Genomic DNA, 19784 nt, shown 5'->3' with positions numbered 1-19784 from the left:
TGATAAATTGGGAATATTTCTTCAACAAACTATTTAGCCTCTAAACACAAAGGTAAGTTTGTACCTTTTTAATTGCAATTAAAGACTCAAAAAATATATACATGTGTAAGATGTATTTGTATTTTCATTAGCCACTGATTTTTTTTCTCCATTTAACTAAATAAGTGAAGTCCAGTTTTCGCATGTACTTGCCAATTTACTCCAGCTCTTCCCACATTCATGTGGCTTCATCGGAGCTAAGACAAGAATAGTCTAAGTTTAAAACATAAAAAAGTAAGTTTAGTTAAAAAGCCAAAATTGAAGGTAAACAAGAATGCACAGTGCCTGTCACTGCTTCCTACTCACCTATGGCTGGCAACTGACTGTCTTATTCAGTCTGGCTGCCTGGTTGATAAGAAGTGATACAGGGAACTACACTGTGTTCTACATTCAATTTTAACCTTTTTAACCCAACTTACCTTCCATGTTTTAAACCATGACTGTTCTTAAGGTGAGGTGTGATAATTTCGCACCAGGATTGCATATATTTAAATATCGTCGGAACGGGCACTGCTACTAAAGAAAATCCACGCATAATTTGAGAGTATGAATTTCTCCCCGTGTTGCATATGGAAGCAGTTTAAAAGTTTATTATTAAGCTAGACACAGTGTTCGAAAAATATGATGAATAAGTATTTACAGAATCCCATGTATTCCTTATGGAGAGATAAATTCAAGTTACGGCTAAACAAATTAGAGTGTCGACTCTTTCTAGCGCAAATATCATCTTCAATGGATCTTCTACCCGATCATGTTTTTTTCTGGCATCGAAAGTTTGATATCCACAAGAAAACTAATAAAATATTCTCCCATGCGTGTAATGTATTTCTCTTTGTCTCCTACAGCCATTCTGACAATGTTGCCAAACCTGATGCGCATAAGAGCTAAATTTCACCTTAAATTGAGCTAAAGTTGACTTTCAAGGAGCTGGATTTATGAAGGCTGGATGGATAAAGTGCCTCCCATGGTAATTTTAGTTGTCAAAGGGATGGGGGGATCTGCTATTACTGGTAGCTTTAAAGTGAACGACAATCTATTCTTAGTTTTCACAGTCTAGATCTGACGGCATCACCCATCTTAATAATCCACCGATGGTTGTATGAATCGAAAATGATGGGATTACCGGATAACAATATTGTCATCTGCACATCAGCCAAGGTGCTATATAAAAGTAGCTGGGACGATGCAGCCAACGTAATAATATCACGTCATGTGCAAAATGTATATGCATAGCAAAAGTTGGTCTATGTGGGCCTGGGCTAGTGATAGCGGGGCAGGTGCCACAGTTCACAGCCAAACGAGTCCCAGAAAGAGCCAGATTTGGCCCCAAAAGAGCTAAGTTGGCAACAGTGCTTCCAGCTGCCTCACAGAGAAGGACATAGGGGAAATTGTCCCTCTCCCCCTTAACTCCTGAAAAAGCCACGTTATGTGGCAAAATCTAGAGTAAAACAGGACGTACATGTCAAAACTCGACTTCCGTTACTTAGTACTATTAGTTCAGTTTTGATGTACACACACCCTGCATTGGCAAGGCAAAATCTAACTTGCGTTTGAATTTGTAGTAAATTTACATTGTTTACGAAGCTCATGAGAAGTGTCACTTGCTATAAAGGTTGTTTGATAAATACCCCCGTCTAGTTACTGCACTTTTCTTGACTTTCTCTGCACGGAAGCACCTAGTTGGTGCAACACTGATGCGTCTACTTCCTCAAGTTGGTGTCATATAGTGTATTTGGTGTCTGCACTGTTTGCACTACATTCTGGAGCATGCTGACTAATCAAATGAACCTTTAAAGCAGCAGACAGGCATTTGTTGAATCTTCTGAACACCGCTATTTGTCTACTTGGTTGAACGTCATTTCCTTGCACCAGCATCACACCGCAGTACACCTGCACTACAACGAGTGTCAAAAAGTGCAGCGAAATAGACTGGGTCTGTGATCTTGGTGTATGTAGAAATAAGGAAAAACCCATTGTGTTTACTGATAAAATTGCCTATTGCGTATGTTACATGTAGAATGTTAGTCATCTGTTTCATTCGCAGGTAGACGTTCGACCCTCAAAAGTGAATGAGTACAGGGGTGGATTCCTCCAGGAGTGTGTGCCAGCACCGCCGGTTAAAAGAACAGCTTCGTTCCTGTACACCGTATTTAACAATCTCTGTTAGCACACACGTTGAGGGTTGAACGTCTACCAGTGAATAAAACAGATGACTAACAAAGTGCATGTAACATGCGCAATAGCAAGTGTATCAATAAACACAATCGGTTTTTCCTTATTTCTACATAAACCGAAACAACAGGCCCAGCCCACACACAGGGTAAGTCAAAATGATGGACCCGATTACAGAAATTTATTCTGTGAAATCTAATAAACATATGTTATTGTGAGACATGCGCTTCGAAAGGTTAACTTTCAAAGTTTAGTGTTTCCACTTTCTACCGCTAGGAGTCAGCAGCGACGAGCATGCAGGAAAATGGCGTTGACTGGAGAACAGAGATCTTCCTGTGTGCTTGATTATCATGTGAACAAGTCTGTGATTAGTGTGCAACGGCATTTTCGTACCAAATATCGGAGTGAACCACCTACGGGGAAGGCCATTCGTAAGTGGTATGAACATTTCAGAGATTCGGGCTGCATCTGGGGAAGAGGCAGTGGAACGAGTGACAACATGTTTTGTGCGGAGTCCACAGAAGTCCACCTACCGGGCAGCGAGAGAACTTCAACTTCCACAGAAAACTGTCTGGCGGGTTCTGCGGAAACGTTTACAAATGAAACCCTACCGCTTGCAACTAGTTCAAGCCTTAAAAGACACTGACTATGCTTTGTGCACGTCCTTCTGTGCTGATTTCCTTGGATGGGTTCTCTGAGAGGTTAATTTACAGTGATGAAGCAACTTTTCACCTTTCAGGGAAAGTGAATAGACACAACGTAAGGATTTGGAGAACTGCTAACCCCCATGAATTTGTGGAACACGAACGTGATTCTCCCAAAGTGAATGCCTTTTGTGCCATTTCCCATGAAAAGATTCATGGGCCCATTTTCTTCCATGAACGTACTGTGACAGGACTTGTTTTCCTTGATATGCTGCAACTATGGCTCCTTCCACAGCTTGCAGAGAATAGCGCAGATTTCGTTCTCCAATTGGATGGTGCCCCTGCACATTACCACGGCAGCATTCGGGACCATCTCAATGGGGCATTGGAACAACTTTGGATAGGCCGTGCATCTCCGCAGGATCAACCTCTCCTTTATTGGCCACCTCGTTCCCCCGACTTGCCCCATGTGATTTCTTCATGTGGGGTTTTGCCAAAGATCATGTTTACGTACCACCACTTCCAACAACATTGGATGACCTGCGTGCCCGCATCACAGCAGCCATTGCTGATATTGACCACAACATGCTACACAAGGTTTGGCCGGAGATAGACTATCCGGCTTGATGTGTGCAGTGTTGTGCGAGGTGCTCACATAGAACACTTGTGATTTGTTTGAAAAAAAAACTGACAGTTTACCTTTCTTAGCACATGTCTCACAATAACATTTGTTTATTATATTTCACAGAATAAATGTCTGAAATCGGGTCCATCATTTTGACTTACCCTGTATTTATTGAACAACCCTTATACATGATATGATCAGCACACGCTCCAGCTGCCCTTACCCTCCATGCCTAGGTAATGGGCATGGGCGTCCGGAAGGGGGGGCAAGGTGGACCGTGCCCCCCCCCCCCCCCGGAAAACGAAAGTCAACCAAAAATTACATATTTCACACATATAATTTAATTTCAGCCACAATAATGTGTGTTAATTATTGCACGAACATGATAAATTCATATTTAAGCAATGTTTTTTGAGGGATGAACACTATTATTGGGGAAAATATGCCACGTTGCCCCCCCCCTGGAAGAAAAATACCTTCCTTGCCCTTCCCTGGAAAAAATCCTGCGGACGTCCATGGTAATAGGTGGACCCCAGAGCTGTTTTATGCATGAGCATTGTCAGAAACAATTCACCCCAGGTCTCCAACATTGCAATGCCCTACCAAAAGGTCCAGTACGGCTCATACGCACATACAAATAATCACTTTTCACTACCTAAAGTGGAAAGTATGGATTTCAACACCAAAACGCTTAAAATTGTACATCAATCCTTACATTTTGACACAGTGAGCACAACTACAGACCATTAAGTACCAGAGAAGTAAGTTTTTCTACCACATCACATCTTCCTCTCTTCAATCACCTAACTAAAAACTTCCATCTCACACAGACACACACACACACTAAACTTTTCCCATTTAACTACAACACCCACATTATTTACCTATGAATTTGTCCATTGCTGTGGAAGTATTCTAATCCTTTGAGAACTTCCTTTAAAACGGTTGCAATTGTACATTCATCAAATACTCCATGCTTACAGTTTGCACTTTTCATTTTGTGCTTTATTATGTCCAATAGCGAGCCTCCTTCCAACAAGCGCAGCACCAACCACAACTCTTCTTTCACTACGAAACTTGTATAGTATGTCACAACGTTCTCATGGTTACACGAGGACATCGCCTGGATTTCTTTCTGGAAATAAACCGACAAGTTGTAATCACAGTCTTAAAGAAACTACCTTGTATTTGATACAGATGCATACTAAATAAATATTTGTACTTTCCTAGGGAAAGACAATAATATTTTATCTTGAAATCAAGTAATAAACATTCTGCATAGTAATAGTTCAGCGGAGCTGAACTCTTTTCAATGTTTTATTACTACTTTCATCTAGTCAAAACACCTATAACTCATTTATTTCGTCCTTTTTAACATTGCTACTTACTTATTGTGCATTGAGGAACATTCTATAAGGTGTAATTATGAATTTCTCACGAAGATAACTTCAATTTATCATGTTACGAGTAATTATTGTTGTTCCTTTTCTTCGCTTGCGTGACACAAAATATGGTGCGAGCGTTCTGGATCATCGTGCGTGTGTTTTGTCGATTTGGAGTGGGTATGCAGTGTTTCCAGCCTTGTAAACAAAAAAATACCTACTTCAGTGTTAATTTTCTATTTTTTCCCGGGTTTTTAAATTATGCTAATACGTAGAACCATGCACAGGTAGCCCCATGAACCATTCACGGTAAGGTTAGGTTAGGTTAGGCAAGCATAGATAAAATTTGGGGTCACGTCATCTTTTTGGAAAAAGACTGGGTGGTTGGAAACAGTGACAGGGGGTTACGTCATCAAACGCACGGAACATCCGGTTCTCGTAGAGGAAGTACATGGAAGCAACGGCAATTGCGATATTTTTATACATATAATCATGAATTATTGCTAAAAAAGATGAAACGATGACAGAAAATACATTCGGGAACTTCAACAATGCTACAGAAAGTGATTTGCGTAAGTAGTTTCTTCTGTAAAAATGAAGAAATCCGTGTTGACTAGATCAAAGTGTTACCAATGTTTTTACATAATGTATTTTCTACATGATTTGAAAATGCTCATGTTTTAACAATTTTGGAAAAAAAAAAGTCTTGAAAAACCTGTTACAATAACAAATTTGAAACAAATTTTCAGGATGTACAAATATTAGAGCAGGAAATATACCTAAGAAGACACAAATATACAGTTTTAGAATATTGAATAGTGGTCATGCAGACAACAAAAATGCAACAGAAAAAAATAATTAATAAACACACAACAAAGTAATCTTGACAAATACTGTGAAATGTTAAGTTTAGTAATTAAAATTTAGGCTGATAACCCACGTAAAATTATAGTTGATGTTGTAAAATGTCATGTTTGGTGCTATATTCACTTCTGCGAAGCCTTCGGGATGTTCTGCTTCACAGTATGGTAACACGATAAGGTAACTGATGTAGTTTACTTCACAATAACACATTTCTGCGAGATAAAAACAATGGGAAACATTCATAAACAACATAATCTTCTTAACGATGCAAAATATTTTACTTTCCCGAGGGGGTACAGAGGGTCAAGAGTACAGGGTCAATGAAGTTAGTAGTGTGTTTTATACAGTGTATATTGATACAAGTGTAGGTTGAATTGTATCTTTTGCAAATATGCTGTATAAAGAAACAAACTGCCAGAGCACTAATTGAGGTGAGTGTACCTTAAAATTTATCAGTTCAACTGGTCTTTCAAGAGATTTGCTGAAGCGAGTAACTGTTAAACATGAGCCCTTATCGAAATTGAACCTCAGATACAATATTCATCAAAGCACTAGTGCAATTTACGATACAGTCTTTAAAATGTAAATATCCCCTTCTTAAGCATCATTACATTGGCTGCCAGACAAAAAATAAATACAGACCACTAATAAAAGCTTCATATGTATTTTTACTTTCTTAACCCATCCGCATACCTAGACGTCAAATCGACGGATTCCCGATTTTCATCACGGCAGAGTTTGTATGATCTTTTGAATCTATGACGTCTATGTTTGTGCTGATAAGTTTTTCATACAATTTCAAGCATGTTTTGTTCAGTAATTTCTCATGTAAACAAACCTTCATTTGTTATGTCTTGCAAACATGCCATGTAAGAATGTTGTGCAGGGTGTCTCACTCGCTCTCGGCCCCAGATTTTTGCTTATATAAATCAAAAGTAATTGTTGTAATTTAATAACATTTGCTAAGAACGTATCTTAATGTGTGTGAGAAGCATGGTGAAATCACGAGAATGAGCGCCTCAGTCGTTGTAGGCGTGCACATGCATGAGTCGGTCATTTGATGCAGTGTTACGGACGCATGCTTGTTGCTGTGTTCAGCGAGTTTGTAAACCAGTTAGATGACGAGGAACTTCGTACTGGCTATTTTCAGCAGGATGGTGCAACTTGTAACACTTCCAACACCATCATGAATGAAATTGAGTCTTTCTTTAAAAATGGCGTCATTTCAAAGGGACTTTGGCCACCAAGATCGCCCCAACGGACTTCTTCTTATGGGGTATGCTGAAAGGGAAAGTGTATCGCAAAAAGCCACGGACTCTTATGCAACTGAAAGACAACATTCGGCAGGAAATTGATGCTGGGCCTCCCGATGTGTTGGCGGCAGTCTTCCGTAACATGTGCAGGCATTCCTTGATGCTCATGGCCATCACTTCCAACATCTTCTTTGATGTCACCACGCTTCACACGCACCAAGGTATGCCAGTAGCAAATTTTATTATATTACAACCATTACTCTGATTTCTATATGTGAAAATCCAGGGCCAAGAGTGAGTGAGACACCCTGTAGAAGATTCTGCGATTGAAAAGTTGCTTTTCGATAGTGATGAAGAGGAAAATGTGGATTTTGGAAGTGGAAATGAACACAGTGATTCATTTTGTGTTAGTGAAAGTGAAGAATGTAGTGAAAGTAGTGATAGTGAGGAAGAGGTGGCTGTGGCAGGAAAAAAAAAACAAAAGGTTGAGAAATTGAAATGGACAGATGTGTGTGATCAAAACTATTAGGTGAGTTTCTATTTATTTTTCAAGTAAACTGCATATGTTCATACTTATTACTGTACTTTCACTTCAATATATAAAAATCTCACAAATTGCTTGGATAGTTTTTACAATATTTGAGATCTTGTCTTGCTGTGCAACCATCATGGGAGATGGCCAAATTTAAATAGTATTTCGTAGCAAAAAATTTGGCATTTAAATGGTATGCGGATGGGTTAACGAATATGATATTTGTTTAAATATAGTTACTTACTAATAGCTCATCCATACTCGTGTTCCATTTCTCTAAATTGATTCTCTTTATGGCACATTTTTCCTGGCGTGGCTTACAAAGTGCACCATGCACTACAGCTGTAGCTCCAACACCTGGTGTGGGGGAAAAAATGCATTGATTAATGATTGAATCGGTAATATATACTCTACAGTCAACATACTGACAAAAAGCACACAACTATAATGAAAAATAAACAATTTCAATGTTGCCAGATATCTGGGTACAAGTCCTGGTCAAGTCTGCAATATTTGCTTTCATTTCTACGCAGAACATTCCTGTGTGTGCCAAATGATAATATAAGCTCACAATCATTTTTCATTATCTTGTTCAACATCTCCGACTCAACAAAACCTGTTGCCTATGTTTAGAAAAATCGCAAGACAATAAAAAAAAAGTTACTTCTACATAAGGATGAAAAGTTCTATAATTTGTGTTAGTACAACAATTGTATTTGCAAAAATGTGTTAAAATACAACTGATACAATTTTCAAAATCCATGTATACAAACTACCAAGTATTCAGAAATATTTACTATCTCTCAGCAAAATTATATGGAAAAATACACTACAATGCTCTAAAAACAATGTATCACTACATATATGAAGGCAGTAATATTAGAGCAAACAGTTTCTTCTGTTTGGTACGTCTTTCCACAATTCTGTGAATAGAACAAACAATATAGACCAGACATAACACTACAGTTATTTTACACTTTTATAGTAAGTCCAACCATGGTTAGAGAAGAGTGATATTTATGATCTAAAAATTTATTTTTTGACTTTCTGAAGAGATCGAGTATTATCCTTGTTAGAAAAACATTAAAACACTGGTATTTAAGGCATGAATCACGCATATGCTTTTCACAAGCTATATGGAGGGAAAAAAAAGGATGCACAATTTTTATTCTACACAACGAAGAAAAAATATAAAACCAGGTGAGCATTGTCAAATGTTCTTATGACACTAGAAAGAATGGTAAATGTTTACTATCCTTCGGACACCTGTGGGGCTATGCATCAATGGTTCGTGGGGCTATGCGAAAATGGTGTGGGGGGCTACGAATATTTTTTTCGAAACCAATTTTTAACTATTGTAACCTATGCGTGGCCCTACCTAACCTAACCTTACCGGATATGGTTCGTGGGGCTATGTACGAAATCTGTTAGAAGGATAGTAAACAATTACCGAAAGAACAAGACAGCCATGAAAATATGATGAAACAAAGAAATCGAATGTAGTCAGACCCCTGAAAAAAGGTACCATTATGAAAATTACCAAAAGCGACAAAATATTTAATTCAGCAAAAAATAATAATAATAGTGGCTTCCTGAATATTATTTCATTTGCTTCAATTATAAATTTGACACTTGATACTGTTGCATTTCATTTGGAAGGTGTTTTGTGTGATGTGGGAATGTTTCACAGCGGAAATTCACGTTCTTGGTTGAAAATAAATTCTCTGACCCACAAACCATTGACGTGTGGTTAGGTTAGGCAAACATAGTTAAAATTTCGTGTCGTGGTAGTATCAGGCTCTAGAAATTGCAAAATAATTGCGAACGATTGACGCTAGCCCCACGAAAACCATTGACGTGTGGTTAGGTTAGGCAAACATAGTTAAAATTATTTGAAAAATTGCAATTACTTTGATCAAAAAAACGTGAATACACCTTAAAGAATGTTCCGCAAAGCAGATAGGTAAGTATAGTGGCGATGGGGGGGGGGCAGGGGGCAGTGGGTGGCGATGGGGGGGGGGCACTTTTACCCCTGCACTATGTTAAACCTTATATACCAGGAGGAAGTAAACTGTCGTTGGCCCCCTAGTTTTGGAACCCAATCGCCACCACCCCCAACTGGATACAAGTATATGTATGTCCACGTACCGGTACCTTTAGTTCGAAAAGTTCCATGAATTTAAAACAAAGCCTAAATTATTAAATTAAATAACTACTGAAGAAAAAATACAGATTTAACCGACTGACGAAACACAAACTGAAATAGTTATTATCTAGCAGTAAAGTGGCAAATCGAAATTTAATCTCGTTCTAAATGTATTTTTTTCCTTTGAATAAAGAAGCACGACATGTTACACGATATTTGTCTTTGATCATATTGCAGAAATTGTACTACATTTTCTAAATTCTGAACGATAAGTATTTTCCTGTCAAGATTGATGTATGGTGTGGCACTGTATTTAACACCACATAAACCTGTATTTAATCTGAAACATGGTAAGCATATGTGTGTTTTATAAAGAGCAATAACGTATCACATATCGACTGTACTCCTCATAAAATCAATGCAGAAAATACCGGCATCATTAAAACTTCACACCGGGTCGTCATTTTTACCACGGCACATCTAAACAAGGTCTCTACAACTGACGGACAGAAACCAGAAAGCACACAAAAAACTTACCAAACACGTTATGTTTATCAAAACTGAACTAATAATAGTACTATTTATGTGTGACAACTTACCAATAACTTCTCTTAACTCATAATCATCTTTAGTATTAGGCCAGCCTTGCGGTGTCACTCCAGCACCAGTTTCCGCCATTTTGTCAGCAAGAAACTGGCCAATGCTCGGTCTAGCGGTCCGCGGATAAGTCGAAAACGGTGGGAGCTCACTAGATGCTGATTTTCTTCGAAATGTCCCTGGTGATCCTTGAGGCATCAGCCCTGGGGAAATTTTTCTGCAAAAGGAAAAATATACATTAAAAACTATATTTTATAAACGCTGTAACAATAAACAAAATATTTCAAACAATTCAATGCAAAGAGATAAGTTATTTCATCACACTACAGTTACAGTACGACACAGAACACGCTATATTGGACCTTATCGCACGCGCTGGTAAGATATGTTTTGCCTTGCTCTACACAAACCACATGTCCTGTCAATACGTCTGCAATACGCTGCGCCCGTCTGTATGTGTAGTCATTCATGACGTTGAAAGTTATCAAAATTATAAAACCTACGCATTTTGACAAAACGACAAACAAGAATAAATGTTTCATTAAATATTGTGCAGTCAGTGAAATTTAAAGAGAGAAATCATATTAAGTCAGAGCTTGTAATCAAGTAAAAATTGGATTGCGCACTCGTAATTTCAGACACATAAAAGGGGCGGACGCCGCCTGTCTACCGCAACACTACAACATAATTTTAAAGAAAACTTGGCAGTTACACTAACTTTTTAATTTGCTACAAGCCAAACTCCATACACGACGCCAGGTTCAAACTGGGCATAGTGATCTTTGTGAGTGCCACTTCATAAATTTCATTATATCATCACCAATGATGTGCGTCTACGCGTAAACAACGATAGTCTACATTCTACACGTAGACTATTTTATAATCGTAGATTACGTAATCTGTGTAAACAACATGGCGAAAGGTGATCACTTAGCAAAGGGCGCCGTGGAAGTAAAACATAAATAATCTGCATATCAGTTGCTGATGTGTGAGGAGAACTTTTCATACGCTCCCTTCCAAATTCGAACAATGTCCCACCTAGGAAAAAAACCTAACATAGGAAATATTCTAGTGTGTTATGGGAAAAAGACTATTTTGCCTCACGACTGCCATCTGTTGTTTTTCTTGCATACTATTTATCTTCTTCCATAGTTGATGATAGAAGAGAAGATTTTTTTTTTTTAAATAGGATTCCTTTCAGTTCGTTAGGAATCAATAAAGTTAAAAATGTCACTTTTCTTTCATGAAAGCCTTGAAAATTAATTTTCATGCACTTTACATTGTCTACGTAGTCTATGTAAACTACAACCCAATGTAATCTACGCGTAGATTACGTGTAGACAACGCATGTAGACGTAAACTTATGGTGTACGGCACATCACTTATCATCACTCATCCACATCGTAGCGATTATCCAAGAGTGGAGTGGCTATTGTCTATTAACATTATCGGCCTGTAATCAATATTAATCGAATTCCATTCGCAGTGGCGTAAATTTCAGTTTCAACTTAGATCCATTGCTTGATCCATTTTTTGTTAGTTTGTTCGTTGGGATATAACGATGTCATCACGTGTTTCTTATAGTACTTAGTCATCGCTTTCGGGGAGAGGAGAGGGGGAGGGGGGTTCGTGCCTCCCGCTAACTCCACCAATTCATACATACAGCATAAAATCCCGTTTTTCAAGGACTCGTGGCGTCGAAACGAGGAGTCTAATAGAAAAGCATTATCAACATGAGTTGCTTGGTTTCTACGCGCTGTTCGCCTTGTAATCAAGGGATCCCGGATTCGATTCCGTGGTTCGGATCCCGCTTAAAACTGTAGGTGCAGTCCCGATTAGCCTATCTGTGCATCAAGTGGACTTCAAACATAAACTAAAAATAAAAAAATACTCGAGACAACGACGAGACAGACTTCTCCTTCGATTTGTTTGTTGTCCTTTTCAGTCCACCTTGTGCACAGTAAGGCTAATCGGGACTGGACCTACAGTTTAAAGTGTGATCCGAACCACTGTGCCATGTGCCTCCACCGGGTATCGAACCCTGGACACGTCACTTCCTTGTTTATTGGTTTGTAAACGATGTTATTTCTTTGTGTAATCTCATTATGTTATTATATAAATAAAACATAAGTGTATCAATGTACTTATCTACATAAAAAATAACATTGTAGTACTTTTTTACAATTTCTGTTTCATTTTTTGATGGTAAAAAACAAAATATATTACTAGGTCAAAATCTTCCCTGCACCCATGTCTTGTATTTAGAATTGACTTCAATTTTCAGTAAACGACCTGAATCTTGAATCTTGAATCTTCCCATTGGTTTCAACTTTCTGACTTTGCAGAAACAATCGCAAACCTACATTGGGTCCAGGTACCTTACGTAAAGTAGTCACCTGATACCAGAGGTGCCCATCCCTCCCAAGTCCTATGACGCACTCCTCCCCCAAAAGTAGAACATTCGCCTTGCCCTCCTTTATGCCGAATTATTTACTCAAATTATTTTGGTCAGACAAAATTTGCGGATGAATATAATGCAGACATATTTAAGCAATATATGTATACATTAGGTACTTTAGACTTTTATGTTTGCTAACTTAAAACGTACAAAACTCCTCAGGATCACTGCCATTGTTAGTGTACTGAACCTTGTTCTTAACATTTGTTTGATTGACTAACCTTATATTAATGCGAACAGCACGCCCCCCCCCCCCCTTCCAAATCGATTCTAAAGGTATAAGAGACGGTGCTTCATTTCAACCCCATCGTCGCGATCACCCACAGGTAGGTAGAAAACTATGCATAATAACCATAACTAAAAATCAATAACAAGTCAATCAAAGAAACGAAAATCTTGTCCCCTCCAAAATTTTCCATGAGGCCATGACGCGGCAACAGTGGCAACGCCAGTGGGCAGAGTCTCCCCAGTCGGTCTCTCGCACTTCTCATCAGTATGCAATATCAATTTCCCTGACGTGACTTCGACATACGAAACGGACAATGAGGATCAACGCAACGTGAATGTTTTGATAACCAAGTTCTGAAAATCTCCTCACAATATTCTTATCCTGATTCTGACATGTGGACATGTATTATGCATCTCGTGAAATGTCTAACGTAGGTACAGCACCAGGACAACGATCTTGCGCAACCTGATCTAGAGTTGCATTTGCCTGCCCGATTGTATAAAGCAGTTGATCCTCGATTAGCCAGTAAAATTGATCTGCAGTCACGCCGAACTCTGATTTTGTGTTGTATAAAAGTTGAACTGAGATTAAGTCCATGCGATCTGCGATCAAAGTTGACCCGCGATTTTTTTCCCGATCAACAGTCATTGACCGTAGTTCAGCTGTTGTAACATGGCTGTACTAACGAATATCGGCTTGTAAAATGTGTTGCAAGTGAACATATGCGGCAAGACAGGAGAATCAATTCATAAAATCCTGTTTCCATAATAATAAAGAAGAAGCATGCACAACAAGGTGAACAATGATAAATATTTCTTCCATTTTTCTTTCTTTCCATATATCGTGTGTCATTTATTTACTATTTGAATACCATGTATTTGTTCTTGAAATTTGCCTTAAATGACTGCAAGAGCATATTGTAACATTGTTTAATTTCTCGATCAGAGAAAGGTAACTTTGAGAACAATCACGTGTTGATTGATACAAACAGAAAATATGACCCGATTACGTTTTCTTGTTGATATAATTGTAAAACTTGAGTATAAAAATATTACAATTTCGCTTTACTGCATCCAGCCAAGAGTCATTGCAATTCAATTTTGTCCGCAGAATGAAACGGAGCATGTAACTTTGGCTGTAGTGTATATATCTACTGCTTTATGAACCGAGCAGTTTGTATTTTAGTTGGTAAAGCTTTCTTTCCTGATATATAAATAACGCATAACTTATTTTATTTCGAATATTATTTGTTTTGGGCATAATTTACATCCGAGAGGACAAAAGCCATTGTTGTTTCAATATTTCTTTCCATTCGGGAAAACGCAAACACATTTTACATTTCACAAGTCACAACGTAGGTTATTCAATTAAGTGCACGGAAAATTCCGCATACTATATACAGGAACTAATGGTCCACCTATAACACGTTATCGTATAATCACAAAATAAATATAGTTAACATCTCCTCTCATGAACAGTAGCTCCAAATCCGAGTATAAGAAAGTTGTTACATCTCTTTTTAGCATTTTCAAAAAAACATTAAAAAAACAACATATTTAGGCAAGCATATCTTCTCCCCTTTGCAACCGAGAACCGATAGTTGCTTTCGTTGCGAATGACAAATCATCCACGTGGGATGAATGGAATTAGCTGTATAAATATTTGTCGCAGGGTGGCTGGTCACTCTGGGACCATGATAAAATTCTAGTATAATTCCCGACTTTCAAGGCAAACTTTGAAAAAATTCAAGGATACAAGCAAATGTTTTCTCTATTTCATCCTTACGTATTACGGTCACTCACCACCCACACACATACACACGCAAATATATTATCAATATGAAGGGTCTGTGTGATTCCAATGTATCCAAGAACTCTAGTTCCCTTCAATTAAACGATATATATATATATATATATATATATATATATATATATATATATATATATATATATATATATATATGGGCGGATTTACTCTGAGACTCCGACAATGTGTACAAAACCAAGGACGCCATCTTACTGACACCATATTAAAAAAAAAAAATAAACATTTTTCAGGTACACTAGTAATTTCCACGTACATTCATGTTCAAAAAAATCAAGGAATCCCCGGTGAGTAGCCACCCTGTGTTACACAGGATTTATAGGACTAAATATCCTTCAAATATTAGTTACGATTTCTAAAATTATGAAAATGTACACAGAGAAAAAGTTTTTTTGGATCTTTGGAATAACAAAAAACATAGTTGCTGCTAACCAAATACTTATTTCAAAAGACAGCAAACAAATTATTGTTCACCAGAATAATGTTTCAAATTTGTTTGAAATTAATTTGTTCGTGGAATCCAAAAAGGTTAACCAAAAGTGTTTTGTTAATTTAAACAAATCAGTTTTCTCCTGCACAGAGTTTTCGAACAACCTCGTACAAAGGCTGTTTCATCGAGTTCTTTTATGAAATTCTGTGGCTGCCATTGACACTTTAGCGAACAATGTACGAAACAGGCAGGAAGGTAAAACAGGCGATTTGAAGTTCCACATTCACTGAAGCACACAATTAACACGCGACGCCTCTTTCCTCTTTGACCTTCGACAAGTTCATGCGGTACGGAAAGCTCGTGTCGTCTGCATAGAGGATCGTGTCGTCTGCATAGAGGAAGATCGTCGCAGGTGCAAGATGGGTAGATCTGGGAATTAGGACGAGGGTAGGAGTTGGGGTGCTACATTATTTACATTTGTAGAAGAAGAATTATTGCTCCGTGAAGGTGTGCTGAGCTGTTTGATGAAGAGACACGATATACGTCCCGTTGCAAGCAGTGGCGATTTCTCTGGGTGTGTAAGTCGTGTGTCAACGGCCAAAAGAAAATGAAATAAAGAAGAAAGTATCTGTACTTTTATAAATTACGATTTTGAGCGTTTTTCTTCAATTGTCAGTCACGAGCGCCCGGTAGTTTTCGAACGCGGCGCAGCGCGCAGTGGTTGTCAGGCAGGCAGATCGGTCCGTGACGGGCAGGGCGTTGCGAGGAAATCCAACGTCTTACCACTGCCAAAACATAGGATGACCGCGCATGCGCACCCTGCCACCCACCAGCATGGTTACCTTCTCAAGGCGTTGTATTTGTTCCCAACGATTTGGCTTTCATTCGCCCCGCGTTCCGCGTTGTTTTGCTCGTGATTGTTGTGCATTATTTTTTAAACGTGTGGTGTGAAATGATGTGATTATTTTAAGATGGAGAATAGTGAAAGTTTTGTGCAAAAGTATTTAAATAATTTATTTTCTTCGCTTTCGTATTCAGAGAAGAAACAAGTGATTGACAATAGTCGACCATGTTCGAATCTCACGATGTCAACATGTGTTAAAGGAAAAAGTTGTGCTGGAAAAGGTTATGAGAGACATTTTCGAAAAGAACTCTGAAATTTCAGACTGGCTTTGCGGGTGTGATGTGGTAAATAAATTTTACTGTTGGACAAGTTTATTATTCTAGACTAAAAAAGGTGTTGGGAATTATCAAGGGTATGCGGATTTGAATCATCTCAATACTGCAGTGAGAAAACACAGCGAGTCTGAATTGCATCTTTATAATAAAGTTTCTTTAAATTTAGTAGTTCTGTTGCCACCCCTACTAGAATTGACGTTCTTTTGGAAAAGCTGAAATAGAGCTACACAATTAAAAAGTAAAAGAGAACAGGGAAATATTAAAGAGGTTGATTAACGCCGTCTGCTATTTAGCAAAGCAAGAACTGCCATTCCGAGGCCATGAGGAAAATGCAGCATCTCTAAATAAGGGCAATTACATGGAATTCCTTATTGCAAGTGCCGAGTTTGATCCCTCATTAAAATAACATTTATTAAATTCTACAGTTTTTCGCGGTACTTCGGCAGGCATTCGAAATGATTTAGTAAATTCAGTTTCAGATGTTCTGAGAGACGAAATCTACAATGAAATTCAAAACACAGACTTTGTGGCTATTATGGTCGATGAAACATCAGACATTAGCAAAATATCTCAGGTGTCAACAGTGTTACGTTTTTTCTCGGCCTCACAGAAAAAAAGTCATTGAAAGATTTCTTGGATTTCATGACATGAGCGCCGATAAAACTGCAGGAGCTCTTTTTAGTCACGTGACTGAAATAATGGATAAATATAAGTGTGGGGATAAATTAATTGCCCAGACATACGATGGATATTCTGTAATGAGTGTTCATTTGAATGGCCTTCAAAGTAATTTTTTTGGAAAATTATCCGAAAGCTTTTTATATGCATTGTTATGTTCATGTAATGAACTTGGTGCTGCAACAATCGTTAGAATGTAACAAAGAGCTTAAGGTGTTGTTTTGTGGTCTTAAATCACTTAAATCTCATTCTCCAAAGAGGTTACACGAACTTTCTGCTTTCATGTCCAGAAAGCCCCCGTTATTAGCTCCTACCAGATGAAATTTTACCTCTAGGCTAGTGTGGACAGTCAATGACAACAGAGAAGCACTGCTTATGTTTTTTGAACATGTTAGTGAAAGTGGAGACTTCGATCATTTGACTGCAATGACTCTAGAGGATTTTCTAGCTTCTTGAAGGACTTCGAAAATATATTTTTAAAAAAGGCTTTATCCAACTTGCTTGCCTTTTCGGACGTATTATTCAGTATATTGCAGTCTAAAAATGTTGATATTTTGTATTGCAGTAATAAAATAACTGAATTTTAACAACAGCTGAAAAAGGAAAGTGAGAATTTCGAAACACTATGGAATTCTATAACTGGTGCAGTAGAAGAGGAAGAGATTGTTGAAATGAAAAGGAGGCGACTGAACAACGAATCACAGGAAGACCACTGCCGGAGGCTTTAGCTACTTTGAAATCATTGATAATATCAGCATCCAGATAACAATTAGATTCGCATCATTTGAAATATTGCAATATTTTGATTTACTAAATCCCACAAAACTTAAATAAAACTTGAATAAAAGAGAAAACTTTCCTCACCATCTCGTACATAAATTGTAGGAAATTTATGGCAGTGTGTTTAATTTAACCAATGGCATGTGTTTAATTTAACCAAACTGCAGAAGAATGAACTTTATGTTTGGTATGCTTCCACTGAAGGATCAGAGAAAACACCAATTGAGATTGTAAATTATCACGAATCTAGTGTGTGAGTTTACATAAATATAGCTATAAATTAGCAGTGTTAATCGCAACAATTCCTTCCACGACGTCATCTGTCGAGAGATCGTTCTCATCACTGAAGAGGATCCACACATTCTGCCGATCTACTCAACCGGATGACGAATTTAAGTCTTATCTCCATCCAGAAAGAATTACTTTCTAAGCTGCGAGAAGGGGATAAATCCAAATTTTATGAGGCGGTGATCAGCGCATTTCTCTCGAAAGAAAGAAGAATAGACTGGAATTCAAGTAACTAAGTAATGAGCAGTTGATTTTTCAAATTTTACTTTTTGGAAGGATAAATGAAGGGTAAGGGGAAAAACCAGGAATGTGCATTTTAGCGATTTTTCAATGAACGGGTCGTTCTTATGTCCACGGTGATTTTTATGGGTGATAGGTAGGAGTTCCACCAACCCCTCTGGTTGCAAACTCGTGCTTTAAAAATTTATTGTATGGCGAAGTATTGAACATATTAATTTTCTCCTTACCCTTCAAATATATTAATACTTTAAATGAAGTATTTACTTCATTTAAAATAATTTATGTAATTTAATGTTTTTCTAAATATTTATAAATTTACACCAAAAAGGTACGGAGAAAATTTGTAATATTGGTTCACAGAAATGAGAGGGGGAGGGGTTAACATTCCTTCTTTGCCAACGCCTGAAGTTCAGGGTCAGGAGACGCCACTGGTTGCAAGTTGGAAGTTTAGGGAAAGTCTGGAAGCATTTGTGACGCCAGGATATTTTCGTAAGAGGAGGAAAGGGGGGGGGGGGGCAGAAAGGTACATTCAATAACATTTATAACTTTGCACACGTTGCTACGTTACTACTACTGCCTGAAGATGGTTCAAACCTGGATCCTCTGGCTTTATAGCGCATTGCTGATCATTCACCCACGGAGGCTGGCGTACACACAGTTAAAAAAGTTAATAAATTACAAGCGAGTGGAGAATGTTACATAATTTAGAACTGCATAATTTGTATTCACATCCAGACAATATTAGAATAATTAAATCAAGAAGACTTCGTTGAGCAGGGCATGTGGCACGAATTGGAGAGAAAAGAAACCTGATGGTAAGGGACCTGTACAAAGGCCAAGACGATGATGGAGGGATAACGTCGAGATGGTCATGAAGGAAATGGGTAAGGATGGAAAATATTGAATTGATCTTTCTTCGGGTTTAAGAAGGCTAGAGAGTTAGTTAGTTAGTTAGTAAATTACATTGAATAATTTCTAAGGTACGTATCATGACTACTAGCAATCCAATCTTAAATTTCAAAATAGTGAAATCTTCCCTCATCATGTTCCTTGGAGCAGAAAGTATTCAGCAGCAGTAAATCGCGGAAATTTTTAGTGGGGGATTTATTAGGACAAGATTGTTGTTTGGAAAAATCTCCCTGTCCCCCCAGGTTTTCGCGCCCTGCTCTCGAACCATAGCCAGGCGTGTACTGTGTAGTTCATATGTGTTTCTGATTTCTCCTTCATCTATCTCATGCTATTACTAAGGCCCGGGACTTTATGTCCTATAAAACTGTAAAATATGTATGTAATTATGTCATATAAATTGGAAAATATGTCATGAAAAATTACAAATATGTCAGAAAAATGCAAAAGTATTCCCAGTAATGCCAAAAATGTGCACAACAGTACTCTCGAATTTCTCCCATACCCGATAGATTAGA

General features: G+C 38.0%; 1 protein-coding gene across 5 annotated transcripts in view; it reads right to left on the bottom strand.

Annotated features, from left to right (window-relative positions):
- Nucleotides 1-19784, bottom strand: part of fray (oxidative stress responsive kinase frayed) — a 223264-nt gene that overhangs the window by 30429 nt on the left and 173051 nt on the right. For 4 of the 5 annotated variants that reach the window (XM_083114264.1, XM_083114265.1, XM_083114263.1 and 1 more), the window contains exons 2-4: nt 10257-10471; nt 7756-7868; nt 4365-4615 (exon numbers count right to left, since the gene is read on the bottom strand). In XM_083114264.1, the coding sequence (XP_082970390.1) occupies nt 4365-4615; nt 7756-7868; nt 10257-10471 (579 nt within the window). Of the gene's footprint in view, nt 1-4364; nt 4616-7755; nt 7869-10256; nt 10472-10616; nt 10673-19784 lie in introns of those variants that run through there. The other variant, XM_083114266.1, reaches the window with a different exon arrangement.

This window comes from Lepisma saccharinum, chromosome 29 (genome assembly GCF_977018435.1).
Source record: "Lepisma saccharinum chromosome 29, izLepSacc3.1, whole genome shotgun sequence".
Classification (NCBI taxonomy): Eukaryota; Metazoa; Arthropoda; class Insecta; order Zygentoma; family Lepismatidae; genus Lepisma; species Lepisma saccharinum.
The sequence above is the reverse complement of the archived record's forward strand: the minus strand, read 5'-3'. Positions and strand labels throughout refer to the sequence as shown.